At 34.1% G+C, this 20,512-nt stretch overlaps 1 protein-coding gene across 2 annotated transcripts in view; it reads right to left on the bottom strand.

Moving 5' to 3' along the window:
• The window catches only part of LOC129739985 (acetylcholine receptor subunit alpha-like), a 706,505-nt gene that overhangs the window by 212,731 nt on the left and 473,262 nt on the right, over positions 1 to 20,512 (bottom strand). For both annotated transcript variants that reach the window (XM_055731563.1, XM_055731562.1), the window contains exons 3-4: positions 18,726 to 18,865; positions 2,598 to 2,933 (exon numbers count right to left, since the gene is read on the bottom strand). In XM_055731563.1, the coding sequence (XP_055587538.1) occupies positions 2,598 to 2,933; positions 18,726 to 18,865 (476 nt within the window). The remainder of the gene's footprint in view (positions 1 to 2,597; positions 2,934 to 18,725; positions 18,866 to 20,512) is intronic.

Below are 20,512 nucleotides of genomic sequence, written 5' to 3'. Positions count from 1 at the left end.
TCACGTGCTCTGTCTGACTCTCGATTGAACATTCATCTTCAAAGCATTTGCCATTATTAATAAGTTTCGAACACTTTTGAATTTATAATTCATAAAATTTATCATTTCCTGTCATATTACACCATGGCCAATTTGAATTTTCATAGTTTCTTATAATAATTAATGTCCAAACCCAAAAGTCTGGAATTGTCTGGAAGAAATGTCAAAAGTCTGGAAGTCTGGAAACCTAAAAAAATGTCTGGCAAAAGTCCAAAAAGTCTGGAAGATCCAGACAAAATCTGGAAGGTTGACATCCCTGTTCGAGACGCGTGTCTGCCTGCCTGCGAGCGAAGTCGACTGCTACGATTAAAAGCACGCATAAAAAAACACGGAAATAAATGCGGCCACACCGTACGAGAGTACGATTCAAACTGATTTCGCATGTACGCATTCGTATTCGTTGCCTCTAGGTATCTCGGCCGGACAAACCGAATGAGAATTCTTGCGTTCTTTGGAGTGTCGCTAAAATTAACCGTTTTATTCTAAGTTCGGTGACTGAACTCTCAATTTTTTGCATGCTCTGTCGATTTTTGAGAGGACGCGCTTACTGGGAAAGAGAATATTAAACAAAGAACGCCCTGTGTTTCAGTCATACACCTCAGAGTAAATGAAGACAATAGCTTCGTTCAACCGTTGGTAAAAATCGGTTTCAACTGGTTTCTGTCAACTGATAGATGTTCAACGAGCCAATGTTTTGGTCGAAACTAGTCAGGTTGTTGTTCAATGAAGCAAGTTGAAACTAATCGAAACCAATCCAGCTCGGCAGCAGGATTAGTTTCGACTTGGTAGAAATCGGTCGAAGTCAATTGGAAAGAGACAGGTGATCAAATGTCAATCCATTTCTACTTGTTTCGACCCGTTTCGACTAAACTTCATTGAACAGACATAATAATCATTTAGACTCCCACCACACAACGTAGAAAAAATAACAACAATTTCTCCCCCGCTACCATGCCCACTGCAGTTTGTTGTTTTGGATTCTTTTTTTTTCTTGCAAAAGGTAGCGTTCGAAGAAGAGGTGCCAGGTGGTTTTGTCAAAAAATCAGGACACCGCGAAGAACAAAAACAGGATTTTTCAGGACACCAGTAGATTTGAAATGCAGCTTTTCTTAGATTGCATAAATTACGGCGAAATAGCGGGGCAGTATACGCCTTAGTTTATGCAACAGAAGAAATAAGAAATTAGGTGGCTTGTAGTTTATACCGAAAAAATACCGTTCAAATATCATCTGAACCGAAGATTACCATTGGTTTGAGAGGTTAAACTGTTTTTATTACAAAATCAATTGCAATTAAGATCAGGACGGCTTCTAGACTCTGGGACCTTTGATTCGGAGAGCAGCATCTTTTCTCGTGAACGTACCAAGAATGAACTTAGTTAGCTCTCAGATTGCTCCTCAACACAATGCGCAACAGATTTTTCCGGGAGATTGGGGGAGAGATAAAGCGGCACCAGCATTAAACGTACCTTTACTAATTTTTCAGTCACATAGCAGCGAAACAGATGAATAATACAGCTTCAAATCCATCGCATACTGTAAGGCTCATTAGAAAGCGATGGATTAAAAATAACCATTCTTGAATTGTAAATAGTGTGTAGCTAAAAAAAATTTGAAATTGCTTGGTATATGATAAACATAAAATTTTGGTAATCTTTAGAAATTCAAAAAAAACTTGCGTGACGTTTATCTAACCGCTAGAATAATCTTCAACTGAAAATAATAATAATCGTATCTGTCACTCACACATATCTTCCATATCTCGTATGTTTTTCGGTAGTCGAAAGAAGGAACGAACATTTTCGAGAACCTACCTATCGTTGACCACAGGTGACAAACGATAAACATAACCCACTCGTTTCATCGTTCTCCTGGCCTTCCTGGCACAAACCCAGCCATAACGATAACTTCCAGCAAATGATAACTGCCCTTTCAGTTTAGTTGGACTGGGCGTGATCCGGATATCTGTAATCCGGGGTGTCAGGCAGGATAACAATCGACTTTGTATTAGCCCCACCTTTATTTATGTGGATCCTATTTTGGGGCGATCCGGAACGGATGAGGGAAAAGTCGAACCTAATGTGATGGGAGGCACTCGAGTCGACACAATATTTGTAAAAAGTGGAAATACTCTCTGGGGGGGACTTACGTATGTTAAGTGAAGCTTTAATTAAAAATAACGCAACCGAAGATTTTAGAATTATGGTCTTTGTAAGTCTATTTTTTTTTTTCAAATGAATTTTGTTTCTCACATTTCAAATTTCAGTCGCCATGATTTGAGAAGATAATCATAGTGGTCAACAGTTACCGAACCAAACGTCAGATGCTCGAAAGACACAGGAATATTAATCTACTCATCAAGAGCACTGATTGAAACACTTTTTTTTATTCATATCCATCAATCAAAACAACTTGGTTTCCTTCACATGAAAAATAGATTTCCCTGGTACTCTTCAACCGAAGCCAAGAAAAGGGCAAAAACTTTCATCCAGTCCAAATGGTTTGAGGACATGGAAAAACTGCCAAAAAAAATGAAAAAGAAACTGGTAAACAACTCACCTGAAAGCCATCGTACGTCCAGCTGCCGAATTTCATCACACACGTCTGCTCGTCGAACGGAAAGTACTCGACGTCAATCTCGCAGGAACTTTTGTAGATGGCCGGCGGGCGCCATTCGACCCGTCCGGTGTAGTTGAGCGTCGCCTTGGTAGCGAGCGTCACCTCGAAGTTACCGTCGGCGTTGTTGTACAGGACGATGTCCGGCCGCCAGATGTGGTCCGAGGGCACGTGCAGCATCTCCACCCCGCCATACTCCTTCGGTTCCCACTTGAGCTTGTAGTCGTACCAGGTCTGCTCCACCCACAGGTTTGTGGTCATAATTTGATTCTTCAGATTCTGTATTGGGCGAAGGGAGGAGGGAAGAATACGAAAATTTTAATTTGCATTTTGTCGGTCAAAGTTTTTCCACGACAGTTGCCCTAATTTGGGAGATGTTAGTTATTAGATGATTGCTAATGGAAATTTCGTTAGAAGAGAGAGGGTGGAGCTGTTTTAAGTGGCAACAAAATTACTTTCGTTGTTCAAAAGAGGCTTAATCTTTTCGCTATTTTTTAAATTAACTGAACATTTTTTTAATACCTTCATACAAAACTGATTTTTTTCGGGCAATGGATGAAATTCTACTTTTGATAACCTTTTAAACTCCGTAAAATAGGAAGTATCGTGATAACATTTATGTCAAACTCGGCACTTTCAGTCCATGATTTGGCCTAGATAAGAGCAGGTTCACTGATGTTGGGGAAAGTGGTAGAAATGTTGACACATATAGCACATTTTGAAAATTTTACCATGCAAAAATGTTTTCAAGATCTTTGGGCGTTGTATTTTTTTTACAGCACTGTTTCTATAGCAGCCGTATGTGATAGAAATATTGCTATTTTTGCATCACACCATGCGAGACTACAACACGTGTTGTAAAAAATCTTACAGACCACTGATCTTGAAATGTTTTCGCATGGTAAAGTTTTTAAAATGTGCTAAAAGTGTCAAAATTTCTACCACTTTCCCTCAACACCAGTGAATTTGCTCTAAAAGATGGCTATGATTTTCACTTATCCTCATCCGTCTCAGAAATTTCTACACGTTACACTACAGTCTCGAAAGACTTGCTTCGAAAAAAAAACTGTAAATCAGCTACTGAATGCTTAAAAAAAATTGACTTAGTAACCAAGAAAGCTAAAGTTAGACCGCAGACACCAGATACCCAGACTGATCAAAGGGGCTTGAATCCATACAACTACAAGTCGCCCAGAATCATACGCCATCTGTCGGGGCATCGTGAAACTACTGTGCTTCATCAAGAAAAAAATTACACTTAAGAATTAACAAGCCAAATGCATGCTGTCTTGATTGAATCACCTATTAGTATTTTAAATTCTATCTCAAATATTTTCATTGTCGTTTTTGTCTTCAATGTTAATTGTTTACTTTAATTCACTGTATCATAAAAAGAGATGAATGTTATACATACAATGACTGTTGATCGATTGAGATGAAAAAAAAAATACAAACGCAATGTTATAGCGGTCCTTAGTTCAAAGCCAATTAATTTTAAGATCAGTTTTGATTTCAAAATTTATTTATCCAGTATAAAAATTATAATGTCTGTTATAAATTATTCATTGAGTTCGGAATTGTTCTACTTAATCTGAAAGGTTGACTGCGACCAAAAGACAAACTACATATAACTCCTTGAAAAACTTGAATTCTAATTTATCTTAACTGTATCTTGGCTCGTACCTAGATAGGTTTGAGGAGCGAAATAAGTTATTGACATTCTCGTTGGGTTGATTGGAACGTGTTCAGACGATTTAAAAAAAAGCTGAATAATATTTAAATGTGATTAATGTATCGATAAGATTTTTAATCCTATTTGCCGCTGGAAGTGTTCGTGGTATAATGCTGGAAGTTTCACTAAAACTTATAATTTTTTGGAAAAATAACTTCAGAAACGACCGTGTTTGTCGACCGGGTATTTTTCCCTGCTCAAACGTGCGTGAGAAATGTCAAAAAACCACTGTAATAACCATCTCGCGTGAGCTTTCATTACGTCGTATGAAACATCAGTTATCAAAACAACCTTAAAATTTGTATTTCACATATAGAATATGTGGTCCAGGCTACAAATATTCTAAATGGAAAGAAGTTGCGACTAGTTTATGTCAGTTTTTTTTCGTAATAAAACTGTTTGTTTACATTTTGTTTCATACGACGTAATAAAAGTTCGCGAGATTTTTGGCATAATTCTGGATTGGACTGAAAAATTAACCTTAAAAGCGACCATGTTTTTAGACTTTTTTCCCCATCTTAATCCGTACACGAGAGCAAGAGATTGTTGAAAAACTACACTGAATTTGGAATATTTCAAAATGTATGTTTCAAATCCATTTCTCAATGCTTCCGAAATTCTTTGACTTTGACATTCAACCAAATTCTTTGATTCAAAGTTTTGTTAAAGTCATATTGCGATAGTAATTAGTTTACTAAATGAATCCATTCTTCAAAAAACTAAAATTTTGAATAAGGGTCATTTTAATGTTCCTTAACCGCTGCTGCCCAGTAAATAAGAAATAATTTCGCTGTAACTTAACTTATATAGGGGAGAGTGGGGATACTTGATCCCCTTTTCTTATTTTCACCATATCTTTTAGGAAAAAAATAGCAACTCGCCGTCTTTGACATTTTCTGACAGCTTGTAACTTCAAGTTTCTATGCTCTGTCTCCTGAGCCGATGTCCGCGAGTTCGAGCCCAAGAGTAAACATCGAACACAGTTGTACCGGATAAGTTTTTCAATAACGATCCGCCAACTGTAACGTTGATAAAGTCGCGAATGCCATAAATAAAGATGGTAAAACGACTATAATCGAAACAAAAAAAAAAAAAGTTTCTATGCTCCAAAAATTAGAACAATATACTTGAACCCGTTGATGAACTAGAAGCATTTTCGTGGGAGTAAAAAAATTGCGATTTTTCTGAAGTTAGGGGAGACTTGATCCCCTATTGAAGAAGACTTGATCTTTTATTCAGGAAGCACTAATCCTTGTATAAAAATCAAACAAAACCCCAAGATAGAATGTTAATTGACTATTTTGGTCATGTTTGTTCTCATTTAACAATTTATAGCAGACATAAGAAGAAAATTCTATAACTTTGTCTCAACGCTAATTACATTGCATACTTGAAGGCGCTATTTTTTATAATTAAGAGAAAATTAATTATTGGTGCTCTTTTCTTCAGACAATTTTTTGATAAGTATTAGTTTTTGGATAAATATTAGTAATTTCGTAATCAGCAATCATAACGATCAATTCAGAAGAAGAATATGCCGTTTGGAAGGGGGATCAATTGTACCCAACGCTAGGGGATCAAATGTACCCATAATAACATTTTAGAAAACATTTTCTGAAAAAAGTTGAGAGTTTTCCATTGCTTTGAAAATATGGCATTATGAAGTTCATTTTACACTCGAACGATTGATTTAGGAACATTTTAAAGTGATGAAAAAAGATCTTCAAGTTACATTTTGTGAAATTTTTCAAACAAAGTTCAATTACTCAAACAATTACATATTTTGTTAAAATTTTTTAAACTGCAAGCATTGTTATTTTGCTCATTTTGGCACATTTTTCTAGAACATTTGATCTTTGTAAGACATTCCAGTTTCGAGATATAGCTAAGGAATCAAGTATCCCCAGTGATCAAGTATCCTCATACTCCCCTATCGATTTCAATGCTTTTCCACACCACCAAAAGGAATTTTGAATGATAAACGAACAGTACTATCTTGATGCAAACGAAAGTTATTTTTATTTTCTTGTCGTTTATGGAATGTCAAATATCGTATGTCTGTGTGAGTGAATTCATTCAATGTTTTGATTTTGATGTGACGAATTCACGTTTGTTTTATTTTACCCATGGATAAAATCAATTACACGTACGATATTCAAAAAATGGTTCGAAATTTAACCAAAAAAATAATAAAGAAAAAATAACTTAACAACAGAATAGAAAAAGCTAAGCTATTCTTACTAAACAGACTCGGATGATTGAGATTGTTTGTCATGTCAACCAACGCACTTTGTTAGAAATTATACTAAATTTGCAGGAAAATGCATTATCTCGAAGTCAAAAATATTGTTTCCACAACTGCCTCTTCCAGTGGGCGATAAAAGGGCTAGTGTGATATCCAAATTTAGTTAGATATTTTGAAAAGAAGACATTTCTCGAATGTGACTAAATTTTTCATAGAAAGGGAAGTTTAAGGATTTATTGGAAAAACAATTTAATAAAAATCTGACACCGGTTTATTGTTTTAGATGGTGATTTAATGGTATATTTCGTTGTTACGATTTTCATTAAGCTTCTTCTGTTAACATAACATTGCTTTACTATTTGTGTGAATCTTACCTCTACTTTTGTTTTATTCAGTTTTTGTAAACCTCTATAAATGCGGATATTCGGCTAGGTGAAGAATTTTGAGAAACTCTAACAGAAACAGATTGTTCAACAAAATTTTGTAAGATTCTCGTCCATTCAACTGATTTTACAGTTCTAAACAGTTGTATAATTTAAAGCCACATTCAATATACTGTAGTTTTGCAACATATAATCAGAGGAATGTTTTCACGATGTCATTTGTCGTTTTCTCAACAAGTCCTGGATCGTTTTATAACTATTTACAAATAATTGGGTTGTCACAATATTTTTCTACTCGGGAAACTTGAACTTACCCTTGACGGAGGTTTCGGGGTTAACGAAATCTTGCAGTTGAAAGTGATCTTCACAAATGAAGCCAAAGATGTCATAAAATGGTTATTTTTCAACAACAACGCAATAAGGAAGTGGAGCAGAAAATCTCAAGTTTTCATTCAATTTTCATTTCTGTCGAAGTTGATATATTTTTTATAAGCTTTATGGTTGAATTCTAACCACATTTGGTTAATGCGCTCCAATTCAAAAACGGTTCTTTAGTGGTTTTCGAAATATATCGTGTTATTTTTTTTCTATTAAAAGAAGGTAATCAAAAACGACCGTGTTCATCGCTAGATTTAAAAAACGAATAGCACAGTGCAAATGTGTGTGTGATATATCGATATTTTTCCTTTAGTGTATGTGGCCTTTAGTTTCACGATAACCCGTAGATAGTGCTGCGGAACAAGCGCCAAAATCAGCCTTCAGAGGTCAGTCTGGGTATCTGGTGTCTGCGCTTCAGTGGTCAGTCTGGGTATCTGGTGTCTGCGGTTAGACGCTATACGTTGCACATAAGGAATTTTTTCTTATTTTTTTTTGGATCATGACCATATGTAAATTTTGAAAAGACGATTGAAAAGTTGACTTAATTTGGCATATTTTAACGTTTTTAGATTGTCAAAACACGTAACACAGAATTTTTGACGATTTTTTAAATTTAGCTGTTTTTGGAACTTTTTGTCCATTTGCAATTTTTCAATTTTTTTGCAATTAATTTCTTAAGCTATGCACTGGATTTCGAGTATATTTACCCAAGCGCCTTGATACTTAACAAAAAATATGAAAAAAAAAAACTGTGAAATACTTTCTAAATATTAATAAGTTAGCGTTAGTATAAGGTTGCCAGACGGTTTTCAGCACGTATCTGGAAAATTTTATATAAAAACCTGGAAAAATCCGGGCATTTGATTTCTGAATTGACCATCAAAAATCCGGGCAATATCTGGCAAATTAATTTGTCAAAATCCAGAAATTACTTAACAAGAATCAAGTAAAAAACGTGCGGAACAAAATTTACAAAAAATCACACTAATACACACAAATACACTGACATCGTCTGTACTCGCCAAGCTGATTCGATAGGTACTTATATATAGGTATATCTAAGACCAATAATAATTAATGATTTCCCAAATTGACCGATAACTATAACTTTCTGAAAGAAAGGCAAAAAAAAATGAAAAAAAAAAAAGAAATCATCTTAGCTCATCGAAAACATTTCATGATTATTTTTGCAAAGCTTGCTCAAAAAATATCGTGTTGGAGACAGAAATAAAAAATTTTTTTCAACACAATTTGCATTTTTTTTTTATTGATTTTCCAAATAATTGCGGGCTAGCATTGGGTTACCAGATCCCGCAACACCAAAAAGAGTACATTGAGATCGTTCACCCAAAAGGTCAAGAACCCCGCCTTCCCCAACTCCGGTTTCTTCGGTACAAGATCTATTTAATCATCTAGCTTTGCGCCCGGATGGTATGCAAAATAGAAAGAAAAAGATGTACATACTTCTTATTATGTAAGTTGGCCCGTTCTACCTCGAATAAGCGGGGTAAATATTTCAATTCAATCAAATACTATCAATTTGTTGATGTTGTGCAAAAGTTTGATTATTCGAAGAGACTGCAGTATGTAGATGTTTTGCTGACAAACCACAAAAAAAAATTATAAATCAATCCATTGCAAAAAGATTTTTTTTTTAATAACTCGTACATTTTCTTTATAATCATTAGGGGAGAATGAGGATAATTGATCCCTGGGGATACTTGATTCCTTAGCTATATCTCGAAACTGGAATGTCTTACAAAGATCAAATGTTCTAGAAAAATGTGCCAAAATGAGCAAAATAACAATGCTTGTAGTTTAAAAATTTTTAACAAAATAATTGTTTGAGTAATTGAGCTTTGTTTGAAAAATTTCACAAAATGTAACTTGAAGATCTTTTTCCATCACATTAAAATGTTCCTTACATGGGAAAATTATGAAAAAAAATATTTGTTCCAATGTATCAATCGTTCGAGCGTAAAATGAACTTCATGATGCCATATTTTTTAAGGAATGGAAAACTCTCAACTTTTTTCAGAAAAAGTTTTCTAAAATGTTGATTATGGGTACAATTGATCCCCTAGAGTTGGGTACAATTGATCCCCCTTCCAAACGGCATATTCTTCTTCTGAATTGATCGTTATGATTGCTGATTTCGAAATTACTAATATTTATCCAAAAACTAATATTTATCAAACAATTGTCTGAAGAAAAGAGCAAAAATAATTAATTTTCTCTTAATTATAAAAAATAGCGCCTTGAAGTATGCAATGTAATTAGCGTTTAGACAAAGTTATAGAATTTTCTTCTTATGTCTGCTATAAATTGTGAAATGAGAACAAACATGACCAAAATAGTCAATTAACATTCTATCTTGGGGCTTTGTTTGATTTTTATACAAGGATTACGGCTTCCTGAATAAAAGATCAAGTCTCCTTCAATAGGGGATCAAGTCTCCCCTAACTTCAGAAAAATCGAAATTTTTTTACTTCCACGAAAATGCTTCTAGTTCATCAACGGGTTCAAGTATCGTTCTAATTTTTGGAGCATAGAAACTTTAAGTTACAAGCTGTCAGAAAATGTCAAAGACGGCGAGTTGCTAATTTTTTCCAGAAAGATATGGTGAAAATAAGAAATGGGGATCAAGTATCCCCACTCTCCCCTATTTGTGATCTGTGCGCTTTTAAGCATATTACCTAAATTGTGTACATATTGATAACTTATTGCATACTCAAAGCCGCTTATCGCGCTAAAATTATCACTACCGTAATCCGGGGTAATATTGATCACTTTTTTCAATAGATTTCAATTATTTTTTCTGTTAAGGGGAATGTGGCATGTTTTATATTTTTAAAACCAGTACTGGACTCCTATGAACGTAAAACATGTATGCAGAAATTTATTAGACCTCTTTAAATTAAATTTAAAAATCGTTTTCGTCTCTGATCAGAATTTGATGCTTTGGGGTGACCTTGATCAGTCTCTATTGTGGCGGTTTTAACGAGTTTTCTTGATCATAAAGGATACAAAACACCTCCATAATGTTTACTAATGCTAGTTTATCAATTTAACCTTGATTTTGAACGTTTTATTTTAAAAATATTTGTAACCGAAAAAAAACAACGATGCTGCCGATATTTAGGGGCAAAAATAATTATTATTGCAAAATAGTTTGAGCTTCAAAATAGAAATGAAATTTTACCTTCACACATTCTCCTAGGCCCTCCCACTATTTCCATTTTCATTTTTTCTCCAAAGTTAACGATTTGATTGGGTTTCTATCCATTAGTCCAATAAGGGCTTACTCTTGGAAAATGTCCTTATTTTTTAAATATCAAAAATTTATCATTAAATGGCTATAAAAATAGCACTATAACTGTTCATATACAAAGAAAAAAGTTGTTCTTTCACATTGAACAACCCGTTTGCTTCTAAATGATTTTAGGAATCGAGAGCTGTTTGTTTGCGGGCTTTGAAAAATAGATATTTTAAGATTTTGAAATAAGATTTTTTACTATCAGAAAAAAATTTTAAATGCAATCCAAATTTTGCCTATTTGATACTCAATTAATAGGCATTCAAACGTAGAAAACAGTTTTCAAGAATTCAAACTATATACTGAGTTATTGATGATAGTGTGGAAAAGTTTATTGTTGGTCAAATTTACCCCGGTGATCAATGTAACCGTCAAACGGGGCATCATGCAAAAGCAGGGTTAGATGCAACATTTGTATACCAGAACACTCATTCAATTTTTATTTCAATATATTGTAATAAAGTTACCATTGAATGATAACAAATTGATGATGACATAGTTTTTAATATCGTGAAAGAGTTTCTGAAAGTTTTTGATTGTAATTATAAAAATTTAAAAAATCGAGCAATAGATGTTCCAATTTTTACATTTTTCGATGCCATGAAAAACTTTACCTAGTATCACGGATTGGCTTGATGATATCACCTACAAACTTTATATTGCTTTCATTATCATCAACACTTTGGTGTAAAATTTTTTTTCGGACAATCACCAAATTTTTTTAATTAAATATTTTTATAGTTCAGTTAGCTGTCTGGGGCAAAATGCAACAAAATGCAAATCAGAACTAAATCTCATAAATCGCGTTTCCATATGCTGGGATATGATTGTTTTGCATAATGCTTTTGTTAATATCAAAATTTCATCCATCATAAGATTTATTTTCCTGATATATGTTAATAGAATATTTTCTAGTATTTGTTACCCCTAAATGTATGTATCAGATTAACACTTTTTTCTTAAAAACATTTTTGATAGAAAAAAATTCAATTTGAAAAAAAAACTAAAAATCACGGCGATTGGTGCTTTATGCGTTATGACATCACAAATGTATAAAAAACTATACATTTTCAAACGTTTTCATTTGATTTTTCATTAATTACAGAGTTTGTTGCAACTTACCCCATTTTCTTAGTAGGGTGAAAATCGCATGTTTTTGAAAATTTAAAAATAACTGGTAAAACCAATAATTTTTGTGACTACGTCAGTTTGGTGTCCCATCAACCTTAAAACTTTTGATGTACAAGAAATATGATTATCTGAAAGCATTAAGATTTTAGAAGCCATTGAAGTTCAAAAGTGTTGCATGTTGCCCCAGTTGACGGTACCCCGTTTTATGGAAATTGGTTTGTTAGGATTGGTTGATGTTAAATTTATTCATGCTTGTTTGTTTAATAAAATTAAATTCACAAATGGTAGGAAATAAAATAACGAGCCTGTTCATTAGAGTGGCCCAAATGACCTGAAGTTTGAAAAAGTTATGCGCTGGAAGCTCAAATTGATCCTAGGCCTAGTACATAGTCCCATGCCAAGTTTGGGCCAGGTCGGATCACGGGAAGGGATTTTTTTCGGGAGAAAAATGAAAAACCCGTTTTTCATTAATAACTTTGGTCCCTTTGAACCGATATCTCTTGAATACGGTTTTTAAAGTTTAAATTATGACAAATATTTCATCCGAAGACCGCATTTCGACATAAGTTAAGATGAAAAAGTTATTAAGCTTCAAAAATAGGATATATCCTATATGTTATTACATTTTTTTAGAATGGTATTCATCATTGTCAATGATGAATAAAAATATTCGACCGTCCCGACCGGAATCCTACTCAATTTGAAAAGGGTGTCATTACTTAAAATAGTGACCGATTTCAACCATTTTTGTTGCGACAGATTGCAAAATCTTTAGATATTTTTAAAAATTTGGTTGCGAATCATATTAACATGAGCGCAGTCCTGGTAAAACTTTGGGGGAGATTTGGAATACTGATCTCTTGTTCCTGTTTTCTTCATATCTTTCAGCGATAATTAACCATCTAAAACCTCTTTTTTTCGCTTTAAAATCACAGAAGCAGGGGCCAAGGAACCTTACTTTTAGTGCCGTAAACTGGGGGAACATTTATCACTTTTTTAATTCATTTTCGGATATTTTGTAAGGGGTTGCTTTTTTGTTACACATAAAAGTTTTAAAATACTTACTGAAGTAAGGAGTATAAAGCATGATCATTGATATCAGAATATTCAAACGACATTTGTGGCAATTACTAAATGTTTGTTATAAACCAGATTTCATGTTTTGGGGTAACTTTGATCACTAAATGGTTTTTTTAACGTATCTCAACATCTTCAAAATTATTGATTTAATGCCAATTAGCAGAGAAGGCTTAAGACATCAATAACAGTGAATTTTTGTTTGAACTCAATTGAGTTTTCATCGTTTTCTTTCAAAAACAAATATGAGCCGTTCAAATAGTACGTAACGCTTTTAGGGGGGGAGGGGGTATAGCAGTTTGTTACGCTTTGTGGATTTTGCTTAGAAATTCCTAGATTAATGTGTTACGTAGGGGGGAATGCTCGAAAACTGCGTTACGTAATATTTGAACGGCCCCTATACTCAAAAGATGGACAATGTTGCTGCATACATCTAGGGGCAAACATCATAATCATTTCTCAATATTTTTTGGCCTCAAAAACAAATGAAACTTTACCTTCATGCAATTCTTCCAATGTTCCTTTGTTCTTTATTTAATTTAAACTTAACCATTTGATAGTGTTTTTAGCTGTTTTTTCCATTCAGGCTTTCTCATAGAAAACGTCAGTTTTTAAATAAACAAAACAAAAATTATCATAGAATAACCCAAAAAATATCTCTAAAACTATACCTATACAGAAGAAAAAAGTTAAACTTTCATAAAAACAACCCAATTGCTTCTAAATGCTATCATTTTATCAGGTTTTTATCGGTTTGTTCGTGAGTCTTCGAAAAAAAGAAATTTTAAAACTCTGAAATTTGATTTAAAGAAATATAAAAAAATAACCAACTACAATCCTGATTTAGTCTATATGAAACTCAATTTAGAGGCCTTCCAACGAATAAAACATATTTTAGAGTTTTGATTTCAGACTTAGTTATGAAGATTATCTTCAAAAATTTCAAGTTGATCAAAGTTACCCCGATTACGGTACTTTTTCAGTTGTAGTTTTTACACACTACAACGTGTCTCATAACAATATTGTTTTAAGATTTTTGACTCTTTTTTTCAGTATCAGTTACAGTCCTTTTTACAAAGAAAATTAAAAATATAACCCAAGTAAGGTAGGCAGCCGAAATGAAACATAAATCTTGTCATAAGGCGGGGTAGGAAAACGACGATAACAATTCGAAAAATATGTTAATATTCACATTTCATATGCGTTGAAATATCTCAGTTCTTGATTTTAACAAAAACTATGTATAATTTTAGCCATGAGACAGATTGAAGTGTGCAAAAACTACATCCGAAAAAGTACTGAAAGCCAAGTTCTTAAGCCCCTGTGGTTATGCAATTTTATAAAATGCCAAAAAGATTTTTTTTTTTCGTTGGACAAAAGTTGTTTATAATCATAAAACCAAGAGTCTTAAATTTTTTCAGCAAAAACAATTAAGTTTCAGTTGGTTTATTAATTGGTAAGTAGTCCCTGAAAAATACGAAGAAAACAGCAAAAGGAGATCAGTTATCCAAATCTCCCCCACCGTTTGGCCAGGACTGCTTTCCAAACCATCATGTGAATAATATTCGCAACCAAATATTTGTAAATATCTTGAAAATTGGTTGAAATCGGTCTTTATTTGACGAAATAACACGCATTTCAAATTGGGTGTTCCGGTCGGGCGGTCGAACATTTTGACAGTGATGAATACCACCCTTAAAATGTTATCCCATTTTAAAAAATTAATAACTTTGTCATCTTAACTGTTGCATGTTGTCGAGATGCGGTCTTCGGGTGAAATATTTATTATACTTTAAACTTTAAGAAAAATATTCAAGAGATATCAACAAATAACCGCTGCGTGGTATACCTCGTCCATTTTCCGATGATACAGCATTACTTTATCCTGAAAACTGTCCTAATGCTATTATCATCAACATGGAAGAAGATTTAAAACTCCTTTACAAATATTTTTCAGCTACCTTCAATCTTGCTGAAAAGAAGAACATGATTTTTCACTCTCCCAGTAAAAAAAATTATACTTTATTGCGATCTCAATCTATCCAAAACAACTATAGAGAAGGTTACCAACTTCAAGTACCTATCAAGGAATAATTCTAGACGAAAAGCTTTTGTTTAATAATTTTTAATTTGCTGTAATAAAGTTATCATTGAATGATAATAAAATGATGATGACATAGTTTTAAACATCGTGAAAGAGTTTTTAAACGTTTTTGGTTCTCATAAAAAATTTAAAATATCGAGCAATATATGTACAAATTTTAACATTCTTTCGCTGCCGTAAAAAACTTTACCCAGTATGACGGATTGGCTTAATGATATCACCTACAAACTTTATATTGCTTTTACTATCCTATACCAACACTGTTGGTATAGAAATATTTTTCAGACAATAGCCGAGTTTTTTTAAATAAATATTTTTATAATTCAGTTACCTGTCTAGGACAAAATGCAACAAAATGAAAATCAGAACTAAACCTCATAAATTTCGTTTTCATACGCTGGGATATGATTGTTTTGCATTATGCGTTTGTTTACATTAAAATTTCATCCACCCTAAGATTTTTTTTCACGATTTAAGCTAATAAAATATTTTGTCATATTTTTTACCCCTAAATGTATGCAGCAAATTTCCACTTTTTCCTTAAAAACATTTTTGACAGAAAAAAATGTTAAAATTTACTTCGAAAAAAAACTAAAAATTACTGCAATTGGTGCTTTATGCGTTATGGCATCACAAATGTATCAAAAGCTGAAAATTTCCAAACTTTTTCATTTGATTTTTCATGAAAAACAAAGGTTGTTGCAACTCACCCCTTTTTCTTAGTAGGGTGAAAATCGCATGTTTTTGTAATTTTAAAAATAACTGGTACAACCAATAATTTTTCTGACTGCGTCGATTTGATGTCCCATCAACCTTAAAACTTTTGATGTACAAGAGGTATGGTTATCTGTAAGCACTAAGATTTTAGAAGCCATTGAAGTTGAAAAGTGTTGCATGTTGCCCCAGTTGACGGTATTACCTCTCTTCATACTTTGTGATCTACAAACAAAAACCTATGTTTTTGATAACCTAAACTCTTCAAACAGTCAATAATCAACACTTAAGATTCAATGCGGGTTTGCGATATCAAAATACTCGTCAATCTCATCATTTGATGCGCAGTACAAGTTCAACTTGTTTTGTCCTACGTCGAATTTCCTTCATTCGTCCTACAAAATTAAAAACAGTTCCTACAGAAATATTTTTAAGTCCAAACTTATGCAATACTACAAAGATACCCTAAACCGATGATCAACAAACCACTTATTTCAGTCCTTTTTTTCAATTTTCTTAACAATAAATTTGATTTAAATTATGTAGTTTTAGTCGTATTCTTAGTTTTTTTTTATTTATAAATAATTCTTTTAAATCATAAGATTTTCATAACGTCAATTATGGATCTTTTAAAAGGAATATTCTTCCACTGAGATTCATTTTAAACAAATATTGTTATATTCCCTCATTGCATTTCCTCGCATTAAATAATTACTTTGACAGTTCTCAGCATTTTTAATACTTTGCTCGCGTTTTTAAACATTAAGTTAAAAAATCGAGCAATCGATATAGGGGAAAGTCGGGTAAGATTGCAAACCAGATATTGCTTTTTTCATCACAGTTTTTGCGCAGCTGAGCAGTTTAGGAATCTTTGCTATCGCATTTATCATTGGCATAAGTAAATTTCCTTCATCAAGACTGGTTTTATAGCGATCTAAAACATGTTTGCAAATTACACTTTTAAAATATGCTCGGGTAAAACGGACACTGCTTAAAACAGTTAGATATTGCCGGAAAAATTGCGACATAAGCACATATTATTGTGAATTAAGCATTTGAGAATGTTTTTAACCAAAATGGAATCCGCTAGCCGAAAAGACGTGGTTTGAATTCCGTATTTTATAGCCGCTTTTTTAACAATTTTTCTAGACTATTTGAGATTCTGAGTGCTTTTCAACCAACAGTTGCTCTTACCAAGGTTTTTTAAAAGTATATGGATGATTAAACCGATGGAAAATTTCAAATACCTGGAGAAACTTATGTGTCCGTTTTACCCGACCAAGCAACTTTAATTTCGAAACGTTTGTTGTTTAAGCCCATTGACCAAAAAATCGTTGGTTTTGCATCCGGTGGTCGATAAAAAGTCTAATGAACCGTTGATATTTCCGAAAATGTTGCGAGGTTTGGGCTATTTTCTGAGTAGTAAAAATTTCATCAAATGGAGCATCATCAAAGTTTTTGTTTGTTTTGTTTTTACTACTGTGAGGCCTTGCTTGCTGTAAATCAACAAAGAGTCTCGGAAGTGTTGATACACTTAAGCAAACATATTCCCATCATTAGATTTGTGCCAAACATTGTAATTTTCGGAACATTGAAAGTGTGAAAAATGATTTTATTATTTTATACCAATGCTGTTGGTATTTTTCCAATGCTTTTGAAATTTCTCCAACAATCACCAACTTTTTTATAAATATTTTTATAAATCAGACACGTAGTCTGGGGTAAGATGCAACCAAAATTCAAATCAAATTCACACCTTGTAAATCTCTTTTCCATATGCTAGAAAATGATTACTTTGCATCACGCGTCTGCTACAATCAAAAGTTCATCCATCCAAACATTTATTTTTATGATTTCAGATAGTAAAACTTTTTGTAGTATTTTTTTACCCCTAAATGTATGCAGCACCCTTAGATTGATGTCATGCTGAGGCGACAAGCGTAGCATTGGTACATATGTCATACTGGTGCTTTGAATTTCACAATAAATCATCACTTTTCAACATCTGCTAATGCTTGGAATCGTCCCCTTTCTTTCGGGAGTCATTAAAAACTCATCAGATCATGATCCGGATTACGAGAATGCCGAAATTACTATTTTTGAAAAAAAAAATTGTCAATTTCTCAAACAATAAAAAACGTAAGATCTTACATGGGGGGGAGGGGGGGTTTTGAAAAATCTTACTTTTTCTTACCAGGGGGGGAGGGAGGGTTGAAAATTTCCAAAATCATGCTTACGTAATTAGTGAACGGCCCTTAAGTCTAGAAGTGAACATTGCACACAGATTATTTAAAAACGATCCACCAAAAACATAATGTTCAAATCATACAAAAAAAAACAAAAAAAGGTTTTGAAATTTGCAGGGAATATAGATGAGGAAGCGGAAAGTAAATTGTTCAATAGAACATGTCATCCATATGCATTCAATGCAGTAAAGGTTCCGATCGAAAAATCCTCTCTTTTATCTCTTTTAATCCAGAGAGAATTAACCCATAGATTTAGCTCCGCCCATTTCTCTGACGCTCGGATATTTGACGCTATAAAAAGAGCGTACCCAGCTCGTTTGGGTTCATTCGTTTAACGATTCTTGTAGTGAGAGCATCACCAGGATGGATAAGCAGACGGTTCCTTCAACATCCAAGAAGACGGCAAAAAAAGAGTTTGGTCTAGATTGGTTCAGCAGTTTTCACTGCTGCCAATCATAAAAAGAGTTAATCTTGAATTCATTTTGAAAAGAATTGGAAAATTACGACTAAATTGATATTTCCTGTGATAGGTATTTGGTCGCAACCATTTTTACCCCATTCTTTGTACTTATTCTCTCCTGTTTACGTAATAAATAAATCATTTCTATCTACCTAAGTTTTTTTTCTCAGTAGAAGGTTTTTTTACTGCAATGAATTTATTCTGGTTCCACCAGAAGTCTCACCGGAGGCTCACCTGTCATGATGCTAGCCAGATTCAAATGAAAAACCAGACAAAGCCACTTACCACATCAATAAGTTGCGACAGTTTGAGCTTAATCTTGACTGTGAGGGCGTCCGTAACGTTAACTACGGGTCGGACCAGTTTATTGTAGTTGCTCAGCAGATCATCGTAGAGACGCTTAGCATCAGGATTCCCGGCGCATACTGAAAGGAATAAAAAGATAGAGAGAGAGAGAACAAAATCAGAAATGAAAGTTTTTGGCACGTCCGTCCGGGATCAGCGTATGTTTGGTGAAAAATTGAATATGCAAGAGTGGAAAGTTTGCCGCTAAATTAGATCCTCGCCAGAAAGAAAATCTCGGTCTGTCAAGTGTAAATGAAATTTAAAGGTTGCCGCCCCCGAAAAAGCCGGCCGTAAGCACAGCGCATTCGAAGATTGCTGGAGGAGCGTGTCGGTGCGTGGGCGCCCGGAAGGAAGGTACTGGTCAAAATCCGTCAGAAGGAGCAAAACTTTATGCTATGCTATCTACTTTGAATTGAATTCCTTGCTCTATCCTTGCCGTCCATTCGGAGGCTGTGGTTCGGGACCACAAGCTAGCTAGTTTCCATGCCATGCCCTGGCGATTTGTGTCTATAAATTCAGGCGGAAAGTAGATAGCAAAAAAGTTATGTTTCCTGGAAAGTTTTCGTGGACGATAAATTCCAAGTTTCTTGGTAATTTTTCTACCCTAAAACCCCGAGATAGGGATGTGGGCAGAGCCTTTTGCAGTTTTCATCCTTCAACCGTAAACGAAATTTTCTCATGGGAAAACAGTGTGCAGAAAACCTTGGTGACACAATTAAGGTGGAATTAAATTTGGGTTTTCCCTTTGCCTTAGTTTGGTCTGTTGTCGGTCGGTGTCTGACTTGGGTCTGGAATGGTGCCGGGAAAAAAATGCCGGCGGGAAGTCGCTGTGTGGCATCATTTATGATATCACATATAATGGCTGTGTTCCGGATGTGGTCGGGCGTGTCCCGTGGAGGCGACTACAATAACAACATTAACGTCAACCTCCAAAAAAAGAGAACAACCCACCAGTGGCTTCCGCCTGTGCTTGTACACATTGCATAATTTGTTCGCCTCTCGCAGATTTCGACTTTTCCTTCCTTTTGGGTTGTGGCAGTGGAATATTTTTTTTTTCGTCGTCGTTGTTTACATTCCACGCTAAAGTATAAATATTGATGATTCTGTGAAGTCAACAATTGATATTATCAACAGAAAAAAAACCGGATGTTCGGTCAACTGATAACGCATTGCTATGAATTGTCGAATGGAGATGAACCACTAGCGAACAACAAATAATTGCGTTCCCTTGTGGCGTGTGAATTGGACTGATAATGTTGGGAATTATTTGTGTTCCTGAGGGAGCATGCCCGATAATTTGATTGTGAAATGTTTTTTCATTACCTTCGGTAAAACTGAAGAAACATTACAATCGCAGATTGGTAGATGCAACTCATCAATTGACTAGTTTAATGCTTTGCGTCTTAATATACACAATTATGAAAAGGTTAGAACACTATGTAGTGATGGATAGTTGGGGTTATCGGAAATTATGGATAATGATCCTTATTGGTTATTTTATTGAAGATGTGTACAAGTTATGCTGATTCAGTATGAAATCTAATTGATTATAATCAACTGTTTTAAAACACATGAATTTAGCGTGCAGAAAAGATATAAAATAACCCAACAAACCATTAAGCACTGTTATGAGCCGCATTTGGGACGAATAATAGCATTTCAGTGCCTATAAGCCGTGTTCAGTATTTCCAAATGCCAATAGGCTCTATGAGTTTGAAGCCGTAGAG

The sequence above is a fragment of the Uranotaenia lowii genome, chromosome 1, assembly GCF_029784155.1.
Source record: "Uranotaenia lowii strain MFRU-FL chromosome 1, ASM2978415v1, whole genome shotgun sequence".
Taxonomy (NCBI): domain Eukaryota; kingdom Metazoa; phylum Arthropoda; class Insecta; order Diptera; family Culicidae; genus Uranotaenia; species Uranotaenia lowii.
This window is presented reverse-complemented; position numbering and strand designations above follow the sequence as displayed.